Genomic DNA, 13,544 nt, shown 5'->3' with positions numbered 1-13,544 from the left:
GATGATTTCCCATTATTTAATCATATAATTAGTGAAAATGAGGGGTTAGGGCTTGAGATTTTTGGAGAAGTAATTTAAGGATTTGAAGGACCAAATGATGTCGGATTTTGATGAATTTGGTATGGTTAGACTCGTGAGTGAATGGGATTTCTAATTTTGTAAATTTTGTCGGATTTCAAGACGTGGGCCTGGGGGCCGGGTTTGAGCCAATTTCGGATTTTGGTCTAATTTTGTAGCTTTCCTTGTGGAATTTATTCCATTAGCGTTTATTGATGGTATTGTACTGATTGTGAATAGATTTGGAGAATTTGGAGGCCAAGTCGAGAGGCAAGAGTATCGCAGGGTAGGGATTTGATCGATTTGAGGTAAGTAACAAATGTAAATCTAGTCCTGAGGGTATGAAACCCCAGATTTTTATATCATTTTACTATTTTGAGGTGACGCACATGCTAGGTGACGGGCGTGTGGGCATGCACTGTTGGGGATTGTGACTTGGTCCGTCCCGTAGCAACTGTAAAGTTGCATATTTTGTGGAAATTATATGATACTTATTTGTTTTAGAAAGAGTTTCTGTAAATTGGGCTGAATGCCATGTTTGGGCCTTGTGCCAGTGCTGTTTGGACCCTTAGGGGCATTTTCTTACTATCCTCTCACTGTTTTCGATTGAAAATCTATACTCAGTCATGGTTATACTTGTTACTGCATAACTCAGTTTTATGACTCTATTTTGGTGCATATAAATGTTATTTTGGGCCGAATGCCCTGTTTTTACTGAAATGCCCGAGTGGCTTGAGAGGTTTATGACTGAGTGAGGCCGAGGGACTGCTTTGTGAGGATATTTATGGGATCGGACTGCACGCCGTAGCATGTTTGATATAGGCCGAGGGCCTGAGTGATTTATGCCATGATTTGGCTTGATATAGCGCTTGGGCTGAAGGAGCCCCTCCGGAGACTGTACACACCCCTAGTGAGCGCAGGTACCTACTGAATGCGAGTGCCGAGTGCTAAGTGACTGTGAGGCATCAGTGATTGTGAGGTATGCCCGAGTGGCAAGAGTGATGGTGAGGTATGCCCGAGTGGCAAGAGTGATTGTGAGGTATGCCCGAGTGGCACGAGTGACTGTCAGGTTTGCCCGAGGGACTGTATATGAGTGATGCTTTGCCCGAGAGGCTGTTTATAATTTCATCATTTTTACTCACCTTTGCATTGAGCCTTTGTTTGAAAAAAACTGTTGAAAAATATCTTTAAATGATTTTTTTACTGGAACCGGGTTTAAACGAGATGATTTGATTCAAACACTGATTTTTAAAGCATGCTGTACTTTACTAATTTTTTGTGATATGAACTTGATCTACTTTATTGCTTGTCACTACTGCTCAGTCTTTATTTATTGTTGTTACTTACTGAGTTGGCATACTCACGTTACTCCTTGTACCTTGTGTGCAGATCCAGATGTAGCTGGGCACGGTAGCAGTTGTTGATTATTCTGGTTGTAGATTTTCTCTGGGATAGCAAGGTAGCTGCTTGGCGATCGCAGCCTCTGCTCTTCTTCCTCTTATCTTCCTTTAGTTGTATTTAGCTACTTTCCAGGCTGAGTTAGCCTTGATATTGTTAGACAGATTGTAGTAGATGCTCATGACTAGTGACACCCCGATGTCGGGCTTTTCTTTTCCGCACTTTTGTTTTGATTTGAACTCCTTTACTAAGTTTTTTATGCCAAATAGCCTTGAAATTATCCTTGAAATGAAAATATCGGCTGGTTTTGGAATGAGTCGGCTTGCCTAGTACCACGATAGGCGCCATCACGACAGGTTAAGTATTTGGGTCGTAACAGATTGGTATCAGAGCCTAGGTTACATAGGTCTCACGAGTCATGAGTGGGTTTAGTAGAGTCTTGTGGATCGGTACGGAGACTTCTGTACTTATCTACGAGAGGCTGCAGAACCTTTAGGAAGATTCCACATTCTTGAATTCTTATCGTGCAAATTTGTTGATTTTAGTAACTAAACATCTGTTGTTTCATTCACTCACAGATGGTGAGGACTCGTACTACCGGTCAGGAGGGCCAGCCACCAGTACCACCAGCCAGGGCCGCGAGAGGTCGAGGCCGTGGTCGAGGCCGTGGTAGGGGCAGAGGTGCAACCCGTACTACAGGTGGGGCAGTACCTACAGTTCCACCAGTTCTCCCAGATCAGGACCAAATTCGAGTTGTTGATGCACCAGCTCAGGCACCACCTGTGCCTATTGTGATTCCAGGCCTTCAGGAGGCCCTAGCTCAGATTATGACAACGTGTAGTAGCCTTGCTCAGGCGGACTCTATCTCGATGGCCGCAGCCACTTCTCAGGCCGGGGGAGGCACAGGAACTCAAACTCTCATCGCTCGCACACCCGAGCAGGTTATTCAGGGACTCCAGACACCGGGGGCACCACCAGCCCAACCGGTTACAGTTGCTCAGGATTATGTGGTTCCTGCTATGCCTGAGGATGATCAGTATAGGTTGGAGAGGTTTGGGAGACTCCAGCCACCACCTTTCAGTAGCGCAGAGAGAGAGGATGCTCAGGACCTTTTGGACAGGTGTCAAAGGATACTCCGTACTGCTGGTATTCTAGAGACTCGTGGGGTCTCCTTCACTACTTTTCAGTTTTCCGGGGCTGCACTCAGATGTTGGGAGACTTATGAGAGGCGTAGGCCTGTTGGCGCAGCACCCCTTACTTGGCAGCAGTTCTCCGTGGTCTTTTTGGAGAAGTTCGTGCCTCGATCCCACAGAAAGGAGCTGCGCAGATAGTTTGAGTGGCTTCGCCAGGGTGATATGTTTGTGACACAGTATGAGATGCGGTTCTATGAGTTGGCCCGGCATGCTATCTGGTTGGTTCCCACGGACATGGAGATGATCATGAGGTTTATTGATGGTCTCACTTATCAGCTACAGTCGCTCATGACCAGAGAGAAGGTTTCGGGTGCTACTTTTGATGAGGTTGTCGACATTTCTTGGTAGATTGAGATGGTTCGCGGTCAGGAAAGGGTTGAGAGGGAGGCCAAGAGATCTCGTGGTCAGGGTGGATTCAGCGGTGCTCCTTTTGGGGGTCAGTTCCAGCACGGTAGAGGTCGTCATTTCAGACAGGCTCAGTCATCTCGACCATTTCACCGTGGTGCATCATCTGGCCATGGTTCTCACAGTTCTCATCAGGGCCACTCATAACTTAGTGCCCTTCCAGCTCAGAGTTCGTCTCGTGCTCCACCTGTTTACGGCTCTTCCATGCCAGGCTCTTCTACCAGCTATCCCAGTGCTAGGGGTTTCCTTCAGTTCCCGCCACCAACACCAGGGAATTATTTTGAGTGTAAGGAGTTTGGGCATATGTGGATGCATTGTCCTCGTTGTCATGGAGGTCTATCTTAGCAGAGGAGTCAGCCTCCAACTTCAGCACCAGTTACCTCACCACCCGCCCAGTCAGCTCGGGGTGGAGGTCAGTCAACTAGGGGTCGCCCTAGAGGGGGAGGCAGATCAGGGGGTGGCCAGGCCCGTTTCTATGCCCTCCCTGCCAGACCAGACGCTATTGCTTTAGATGCTGTGATTACAAGTATTGTCTCAATTTGTCACCGAGATGCCTCAGTATTATTTAACCCTGGTTCCACGTATTCATATGTTTCCTCGTATTTCACCCATTTTCTAGATATGCCCCGTGAGTCTCTAATTTCTTATGTTCATGTATCTACTCCTGTGGGTGATACTATTATTGTGGACCGCGTATATCGATTATGTGTGGTGACTATTGGGGTTCTGGAGACCCAAGTGGACCTTTTGTTGCTCAGTATGGTTGACTTTGATGTGATATTAGGTATAGATTGGTTATCTCTATTTCATGCTATTCTAGATTGTCATGCTATGATGGTGGCGTTGGCTATACCGGGATTTTTGATAGTTGAGTGGAGCAGTTCTATAGACTATGTACCTAGTAGAGTAATTTCGTACCTGAAGGCTCAACGTATGGTTGAGAAGGGTTGTCTATTCTATCTGGCCTTTGAGAGGGATGTTAGTGCAGAGACTCCTGCTATTGATTCTGTTCCGGTGGTACGCAATTTTCTGGATATGTTTCCTGCAGACCTGCCGGGCATGCTGCATGACAGGGATATTGACTTCGATATTGATTTAGTGCTTGGAACTCAGCCCATTTCTATTCCACCGTATCGTATGGCACCGGCGGATTTGAAGGAATTGAAAGAATAACTTCAGGAACTCCTTGATAAGGGGTTTATTCGGCCTAGTGTGTAACCTTGGGGTGCACCAGTTCTATTTGTAAAGAAGAAGGATGGTTCCATGAGAATGTGTATTGATTACAGTCAGTTGAACAAGGTCACAGTCAAGAACAAGTATCCTTTTCCTCGTATCGATGATTTATTCGACCAGCTTCAGGGAGCGAGGGTATTCTCCAAGATTGATTTGAGGTCCGGTTATCACCAGCTAAAGATTTGGGATTCAAATATTCTTAAGATAGTTTTCAGGACCCGATATGGACATTATGAGTTCTTAGTGATATCTTTTGGCCTGACCAATGCGCCAGCAGCGTTCGTGCATTTGATGAACAGTGTGTTCCAGCCCTATTTGGACTCATTTGTTGTTGTATTCATTGATGAAATCCTGGTGTACTCTCGTAGCCAGGAGGAGTACGCTCAGCATTTGAAGATTGTATTACAGAGATTGGGGGAGGAGAAGCTTTATGCAAAGTTCTTCAAGTGTGAGTTTTGGCTCGATTTAGTAGCATTCTTGGGGCACGTGATGTCCAGTGAGGGTATTCAGGTGGATCCGAAGAAGATAGAGGCAGTGCAGAGTTGGCCTAGATCGTCCTCAGCCACAGAGATTAGGAGCTTCCTTGGTTTGGCGGGTTATTACCGTCGCCTTGTGGAGGGATTTTCATCTATTGCATCGCCCTTAACCAAATTGACCCAAAAGGGTGCTCCATTCAGGTGGTCGGATGAATGTGAGGAGAGCTTTTAGAAGCTCAAGACTGCTTTGACCACAACTCCAGTGTTAGTTATGCCATCAGCTTCAGGTTCCTACACCGTGTATTGTGATGCCTCGAGGATAGGCATTGGTTGTGTTTTGATACAAAAGGGTAGGGTGATTTCCTACGCCTCGCGGCAGTTGATGACCCATGAGAAGAACTATCATGTCCATGACCTTGAGTTGGTAGCCATTGTTCACGCCTTGAAGATTTGTCATCATTATTTGTATGGGGTTCATTGTGAGATCTATACTGATCACCGGAGTCTGCAGCATCTGTTCAAGTAGAAGGATCTTAATTTGCATCAGCGGAGGTGGTTGGAGCTTCTTAAGGACTATGATATCACTATTTTGTACCACCCGGGGAAGGCTAATGTGGTGGTCGATGCTTTGAGTCGCCGGGCAGAGAGTTTGGGGAGCTTAGCATACCTTCCAGCAATAGAGAGACCTTTAGCATTGGATGTTCAGGCCTTAGCAGGCCAGTTTGTGAGATTGGATATTTCGGAGTGTAGTTGGGTATTGGCTTGTGTGGTCTCCAAGTCTTCTCTTTATGACCGTATCAGGGAGCGACAATATGATGACCCCCACTTGATCGTTCTTCAGGACAGGGTTCGGAGAGGTGATGCTAGGGATGTGACTATTGGTGATGACGGCGTGTTGAGGATGCAGGGCCGGATATGTGTGCCTAGTGTAGATGGGATTCGAGAGTTGATTCTTGAGGAGGCCCACAGCTCGCGACATTCCATCCATCCGGGTGCCGCGAAGATGTACCAGGATTTGAGAGAACACTATTGGTGGAGGCGGATGAAGAAGGATGTAGTTGGGTTTGTAGCTCAGTGTCTCAACTGTCAGCAGGTTAAGTATGAGCATCAGAGACCGGGTGGCTTGCTTCAGAGATTAGACATTCCGGAGTGGAAGTGGGAGCGGATCACCATGGACTTTGTAGTTGGGCTCCCACGGACTTCAAGGAAGTTCGATGATATTTGGGTTATTGTGGATCGGCTGATCAAGTTCGCGCACTTCATTCCAGTTGGTACTACTTACACTTCAGAGCAGTTGGCTGAGATTTACATCCGAGAGATTGTTCGCCTGCATGGTGTCCCAGTTTCCATCATTTCAGATAGGGGTACTCAGTTCACATTGCAGTTTTGGGTACTCAGGTTGAGTTGAGTACAACTTTTCACCCTCAGCCGGACGGGCAGTTCGAGCACACTATTCAGATATTGGAGGACATGTTGCGCGCTTGTGTCATTGACTTTGGGGGTTCATGGGACTAGTTTCTCCCACTCGCGGAGTTTGCATATAAAAATAGTTATCAGTCGAGTATTCAGATGGTTCCGTACGAGGCTTTATATGGGAGGAGGTGTAGGTCTCCAGTTAGATGGTTTGAGCCGGGTGAGGCTAGGCTCTTGGGTACAGACTTGGTCCAGGATGCATTAGATAAGGTAAAATTGATTCAGGAGCGGCTTCGCACGACACAGTCTAAGTAGAAGATTTATGCGGATAGGAAGGTCCGTGATGTATCTTTCATGGTTGGGGAGAAGGTTTTGCTGAAGGTATCCCCCATGAAGGGTGTTATGAGGTTTGGGAATAGGGGCAAGTTGAGCCCCCGGTTCATTGGGCCTTTTGAGGTGCTTCAGAGGATTGGGGAGGTGGCTTATAAGCTTGCCCTGCCACCCAGCTTGTCGAGTGTGCACCCAGTGTTTCATGTTTCCATGCTCCGGAAGTATATTGACGATCCGTCCCATGTTTTCAATTTCAGCACGGTTCAGTTGGAGGGTGATATGACTTATGATGTGGAGCCGATGACTATTTTGGATCGACAAGTTCGAAGGTTGAGTTCAAAGGATATAGCTTCAGTGAAGGTGCAGTGGAGAGGTCAGCCTGTGGAAAAGGCCACCTGGGAGACCGAGCGGGAGATGCAGAGTAGATATCTACGCCAATTCAAGACTCCAGGTATGTTTCTAGACCCGTTCAAGGACAAACGGTTGTTTAGGAGGGGGAGGATGTAATGACCCGGTCGGTCGTTTCGGGAGTTATAGCCCCGTTTTCCCCATTTCTATTTGCTTTATGCTCTTAATCTATATTATGATATACCGGGTTAGTTGATTCGGGTTCGGAGTGGTTTCGGAGTGGAATGAGACTTATGTGTAAAAAATCTCGAAATTTAATTCTGATAGTTCCGTTAGCTCCGTAAGGTGATTTTGGACTTAGAAGCGCGTCCGGAATGAAATTTGGAGGTTCGTGGTAGAATTAGGCTTAAATTGTCGAAATTGGAAATTTGACGATTTTTGATCGGCAGTGGAAACTTTGATATCTGGGTCGGAATGGAATTCCGGAAGTTGCAGTAGGTTCGTAGTGTCATTTGTGACGTGTGTGCAAAATTTGAGGTCATGCGGACGTGGTTTGGTTGGTTTCGGCATCGGTTGCTGAATTTGGAAATTTAGAAGATCTTAGGCTTCAATCTGAGGGTAATTTGGTGTTTGGATGTTGTTTTGAGTGATTCGAAGGTTCGACTAAGTTTGTATGTTGATATATGACTTGTTGGTATTTTTGGTTGAGGTCCCCAGGGCCTCAGGGTGATTCCGGGTGGTTAACTGATTTGTCGAAGTTGGAAAATACAGCTGAAGCTACTGCTTCTGCTATATCCACACCTGCGGAAGGAAGAGTCACAGGTGGGAGGCCACTGGTGTGCATGGGAAGTCCACAGGAGCGGGAAATGCCGGATTAGGCAGGATGCGCAGGTGCGAGTTGGAGTTGCATCTGCGAGCCCGCAGGTGCGAAACCTGGGGCGCATATGCAAAAAGGGGGACGATGGGCAGGCTTCGCAGAAGAGGAGGAAATGCGCAGGTGCGCCTTCGCAGGCGCGGGGTTTTGGGCCACAGAGGCGGAACCTGGGCTCCTAAGTGAGTTCCACATCTGCGGTGGATTTTTCCGCCGGTGCGGTGGCACAGAAGCGTGAAATTTTCCGCAGGTGCGAAAAACCTGTACAGAAACCATAAATAGAACCCTTAGCGAATTTGGTTCATTTCCACAATTTTCAAGTCGGGTTTTGGAGCTTTTGGAGTAATATTTGAAGGGTGATTCAAGGGCTATCAGTGAGGTAAGTTGCTTGAGCCCTAATACTCGTATATATGGTGATTTCCCGTTGTTTAATCATGTAATTAGTGAAAATGAGGGGTTAGGGCTTGGGATTTTTGGAGAAGTAATTTAAGGATTTGAAGGACCAAACGATGTTGGATTTTGATGAATTTGGTATGGTTAGACTCGTGAGTGAATGGGCTTTCTAGTTTTGTAAATTTTGTTGGATTTTGAGACGTGGGCCCGGGGGCCGGGTTTGAGCCAATTTCGGGTTTTGGTCTAATTTTGTAGCTTTTCTTGTTGAATTCATTCCATTAGCATGTATTGATGGTATTGTACTGATTGTGAATAGATTCAGAGCATTTGGAGGCCGAGTCGAGAGGCAAGAGCATCGCAAAGTAGGGATTTGATCTGTTTGAGGTAAGTAACGATTGTAAATCTAGTCCTGAGGGTATGAAACCCTGGATTTTTGTATCATTCTACTATTTTAAGGTGACGCACATGCTAGGTGACGGGCGTGTGGGCGTGCACTGTTGGGGATTGTGACTTGGTCTGTCCCGTAGCAACTGTAAAGTTGCATATTTTGTGGAAATTATATAATACTTATATGTTTTAGAAAGAGTTTTTGTAAATTGGGCTGAATGCCATGTTTGGGCCTTGTGCCAGTGCTGTTTGGACCCTTAGGGGCCTTTTCTTACTATCCTCTCACTGTTTTTGATTGAGAATCTATACTCAATCATGGTTATACTTGTTTACTGCATAACTCAGTTTTATGACTCTATTTTGATGCATATAAATGTTGTTTTGGGCCGAATGCCCTGTTTTTACTGAAATGCCCGAGTGGCTTGAGAGGTTTATGACTGATTGAGGCCGAGGGCCTGCTTTGTGAGGATATTTATGGGATCGGGCTACACGCCGCAACATGTTTGATATAGGTTGAGGGCCTGAGTAATTTATGCCATGATTTGGCTTGATATAGCACTTGGGCTGAAGGAGCCCCTCCGGAGTCTGTACACACCCCCCAGTGAGCGCAGTTACCTACTGAATGTGAGTGCCTACTGCTGAGTGACTGTGAGGCATGAGTGATTGTGAGGTATACCCGAGTGGCAAGAGTGATATTGAGATATGCCCGAGTGGCAAAAGTGATTATGAGGTATGTCCGAGTGGCACGAGTGACTGTGAGGTTTGCCCGAGGGGCTGTATATGAGTGATGCTTTGCCCGAGGGACTGTTTATGATTTCATCATTTTTGCTCACCTTTGTGTTGAGCCTTTGTTTGAAAAATACTGTTGAAAAATATCTTTAAATGATTTTTTTACTGGAACCGGGTTTAAACGAGATGATTCTATTCAAACACTGATTTTTAAAACATGCTGTACTTTGCTGAATTTTTGTGATATGAACTTGATATGCTTTATTGATCGTCACTACTGCTCAGTCTTTATTTATTGTTGTTACTTACTGAGTTGGCATAATCATGTTACTCCATGCACCTTGTGTGCAGATCCAGGTGTAGCTGGGTACGGTAGCGGTTGTTAATTATTCTGGTTGCAGATTTTCTCGGGGATAGCAAGGTAGCTGCTTGGCGATCGCAGCCCCTGCTCTTCTCCCTTTTATCTTTCTTTAGTTGTATTTAGCTACTTTCCAGGCAGAGTTAGCCTTGATATTGTTAGACAGATTGTAGTAGATGCTCATGACTAGTGACACCTCGATGTCAGGCTTTTCTTTTTTGTATTTTTGTTTTGATTTGAACTCCTTTACGAAGGTTTTTATGCTAAATAGACTTGAAATTATCCCTGAAATGAAAATATCGGTTGGTTTTGGAATGAGCCGACTTGCCTAGTACCACGATAGGTGCCATCACGACAGGTTAGGTATTTGGGTCAGGACACTAAGCTTCCCCTTCTTCCCAAATCTCATAACGCCTTTCATAGGCAAAACTTTCAGAAACACCCAATCAGCAACTTGGAACTCTAAGTCTCTACACCGCACGTTCGAATAGGACTTTTGACGCCTCTGAGCCGTCTTCAAATGCTCTTGAATCAACTTGACTTTCTCCATAGCCCGATAGACTAAATGTGGTTCCAACAACGTTTCTTCACCAATTTCGGACCAACCAATTGCCGACCTACACCTTCGCCCATACAAAGTCTCACACGGTGCCATCTTGATACTAGATTAATAGCTGTTATTATAAGCAAACTCAATGAGAGGTATGTGATCATCCCAATTGGATAATTCTTTCAAAATGAGTGAGATAATCCTGTTATAAAGTCTATATTTACCATCTCCACTCATGAATATATGTAAACTGTGGTAAAATACTCGTCTTTCTGCTGCCCGACTTTCACTTGTTGATAATTCGGACACTTGGCCACAAAGTCTGTGATGATATTTCTCATGTCGTTCCACCAATAAATCTCCTTAAGACCATGATACATCTTTATGGGACCTAGGTGAATAGAATACCTAGAATTGTGGGTTTCTGACATAATTCGCTCTCTGAGCCTATCTACGTCTGGAACACACATGCTAGGTGCTTCAAAGTACTATCATCTCCCCCCTGTTCAAAAGCCATCATCTTATGCTTGTGTATCCCCTATTTTAGCTGCAACAAGTAGGGTCATCAAACTATTTCTCCTTCACTTCGGCTACTAAGAGGGATTAAGTCCCTCTGTGGAGAACAAGTCCACCATCTTCGGTGTTCGAAAGTCGAACTCCTAGCTTGGATAAGCAGTGAACTTCTTTCACTATAGTTCTATTGTTTGCCTCAATCATGATCTGTACTTCCCATACTTGATTATCATTTTAAGATGCTTCGTAAAAACACTTATAGAATTGTTGTGAGCTAAGTTTATACTCCGAAGATTAGAGTCTCGTGCTATGGCGCTACCTTCGCGATACATAACTGGGCATGATTTTTTTTTTATATCCCATGCTAACTATGTGGGTTTCAAATTTTCGACTGGACTTACTTACGATTTTCACATCTCCCCCTTAGACCAAAGGTTAAGGTCTTGTACTTGTGGATCCTTCTCTTTTGTTGGGATCCAAATAACTTTCTTATCTTTTGCAATTCTTTGCAGTTTACATCAGTGACGACTCATCTTCCAACTTACTTCTGAGCAATCTTTCTTACTAGAAAAAAAATAATTTACTTACATAAACAGAAAGTTAATGTATTCACAACTATCATATACAATCTTAATGATTTAACTCTGCTCACTCTGTCAATCTTGGGGAAACTTCTTTTCGATAACTCTTAAAGGCTATTCTTATGTAGTTTGCACTCTTACTGGTAGCTGATTTTCTTTTCTTCCGCTGTCACTGTACTTCGGGTTTAACTTAAACTCTTTGAGTTATAACACGTGTTCGATATTTCAAACTGTCATCCACTCACTAGAGTTAACCTGGCTAAGTGAATCAAATCTTACCTCTACTAGCTCTGCTGAAATTGCTAATTCAATGTATCTACTCAAAACTTACTTACTATTATTTTACTAACCACCTGCTAGTATCATGTATTCTTGTTATGCTTTGAATAACTAAATTTAAGCATAAGGTTATTCCTAACCTCCCTCACCATCCGACCTTATTCTACGGTCGCATACTATCTTTTTTTTTGAACTATGTACATGGATCACACTTAGGGAAAGTTCATAGGTCTTAAACAAAATTGGAATATCTAACCCCACACTTTCTATACACTTCAAAATCATATCAGACTATAAACATCTGGGGTAAACACTTAGTCACATAACCTAAGGGGGAACTATCATATCTTTTATCTCACAATAATAGCTGCTTCTTATAGTAACTTACTAACGTCGTACTTTCTAGTTCTGATTTGAATAAATTCGAACAACTTACAATCATCCCCTAAAATTTAATATTGCCCGCTCTTGGTTCTCATTTCGTACATCATATCTTCTTATTCATATGCATGAGTCATACGAAAAACACATCTTTGGTAAAAAACAAACATTTCTGACTCCTAGGTATTTGCCCTTAGGCTATTTTCTGTCCAAAACTATATTGATAAATTCTATGCCCGCCGCGATTATATTCTTAACTTGTGTGTGGAGTCTAACATCTAAACTATCATCATCCCACCTATGGATCCATTTTCAAGAATTAAAAGAAATTGTTCTGGGAGGTAAAACACATACGAATACACTACCATGCACAAACTTATTCTTTAGAGTATACCATCATCTGATAAATCACTTCATGCATTATCTGACGAGACTTGGGTCTTAATCCAGACCTAAAACATGCAAAGATTTTGCTACAATTACCGTTACTTGCATTTTCTTTTAGCACCCATAGGCATCACTGTATACTCATAAGTCACCAGAATTTGGATACATTGGAAATTGGAGATCTGGTAATAGAATAACTGCTAACTGGCATACTGAATAACCGTAAACCTGCTAACTGAAAGACTGTATAAATGGTAACTGAGGTAAACTGATAACCATAAAACATAATAACTGCTTTTGCACTTTTTGATTAGGTTATTCTCTAATCTCTACTACTATCTAATGCATCCCACTTTCAATATCCTCTCAAGTCTTATTTGTTACCAACCTTGCCAGTTATACCCCAATGAGCAATCATCCTTTCTAGAACCTTGGGTTTGTTTTCCCCGTCGCTTGGGCATTCGATACGTCTGGAATTCGATAGGAAGAGAAGGTTACCTATTGCTCTAAGCTTCATGGCACGATCTAGAGTAGAAAGAAATGAGACAATCCTAAATGTCTTGGTAGTTAACTATTTATATGAGTGGCCGGCACGCACATATAAAGGAAACGCCACTGGACAAGGTTTCATAGACTCCCTAGGAATCTTAAACCTAGTGCTCTGATACCAAGATTTGTCATACCCCGAACATGGGCCTGGACATAACACGACACCCGATGCCTAACTATATGCAACCAAGCGAACCAACTGGCTGGCTGAATCAACATGTGACATCATAACATACTTAATGTGGAAGATAAACTAACACATGTTGATATACTGAAAGTCTGGATGATATAAATCAAAGTGCGAAAATACTAATACAATTGTGAAACATATTTGTAGCCAACATAGCTTAACATGAAAAGCCTGCGACTCTGTCTAACTATTACTCTAGTCTATGAAGCCCTTAATGAAGTACTAAAAATACTGACTATCTATAAATACTGAAAGACTGCAAAGTAATGATAATGCCCCGAAAGAACTGGGGATTACCAAATAGCTGGTACGAGAATCTTAGCGCTCTGAATTGTCAACCTGTAAATCATTACCTGCATTGTGAGATGCATGCCCCGAGCAAAAGGGATGTCAGTACATTTGAATTGCACTGGTAGGTAAAGCAACTGAAAGAAAGAACTGTAAATGCTAAAACTGAAACTGAGCTGATAATAGAGAACAAATAACTAACTGAAATGATAATTGCTAAAACTAAAACGGCATT

The 13,544-nt window shown here is 43.7% G+C and overlaps 1 protein-coding gene across 1 annotated transcript; it reads left to right on the top strand.

Moving 5' to 3' along the window:
• Positions 1–3,812: 3,812 nt before the first annotated feature.
• Positions 3,813–4,226, top strand: LOC138905003 (uncharacterized). The gene has a single exon (XM_070193506.1). The coding sequence runs from the start codon at positions 3,813–3,815 to the stop codon at positions 4,224–4,226; it is 414 nt and encodes a 137-aa protein (XP_070049607.1).
• Positions 4,227–13,544: the final 9,318 nt, after the last annotated feature.

This window comes from Nicotiana tomentosiformis, chromosome 2 (assembly GCF_000390325.3).
Source record: "Nicotiana tomentosiformis chromosome 2, ASM39032v3, whole genome shotgun sequence".
NCBI lineage: Eukaryota > Viridiplantae > Streptophyta > Magnoliopsida > Solanales > Solanaceae > Nicotiana > Nicotiana tomentosiformis.
The sequence above is the reverse complement of the archived record's forward strand: the minus strand, read 5'-3'. Positions and strand labels throughout refer to the sequence as shown.

Bases quoted from the DNA above. Each gene is read 5' to 3' on its own strand.
- LOC138905003 (XM_070193506.1), top strand. From the start codon at position 3,813: ATGGTTGACTTTGATGTGATATTAGGTATAGATTGGTTATCTCTATTT.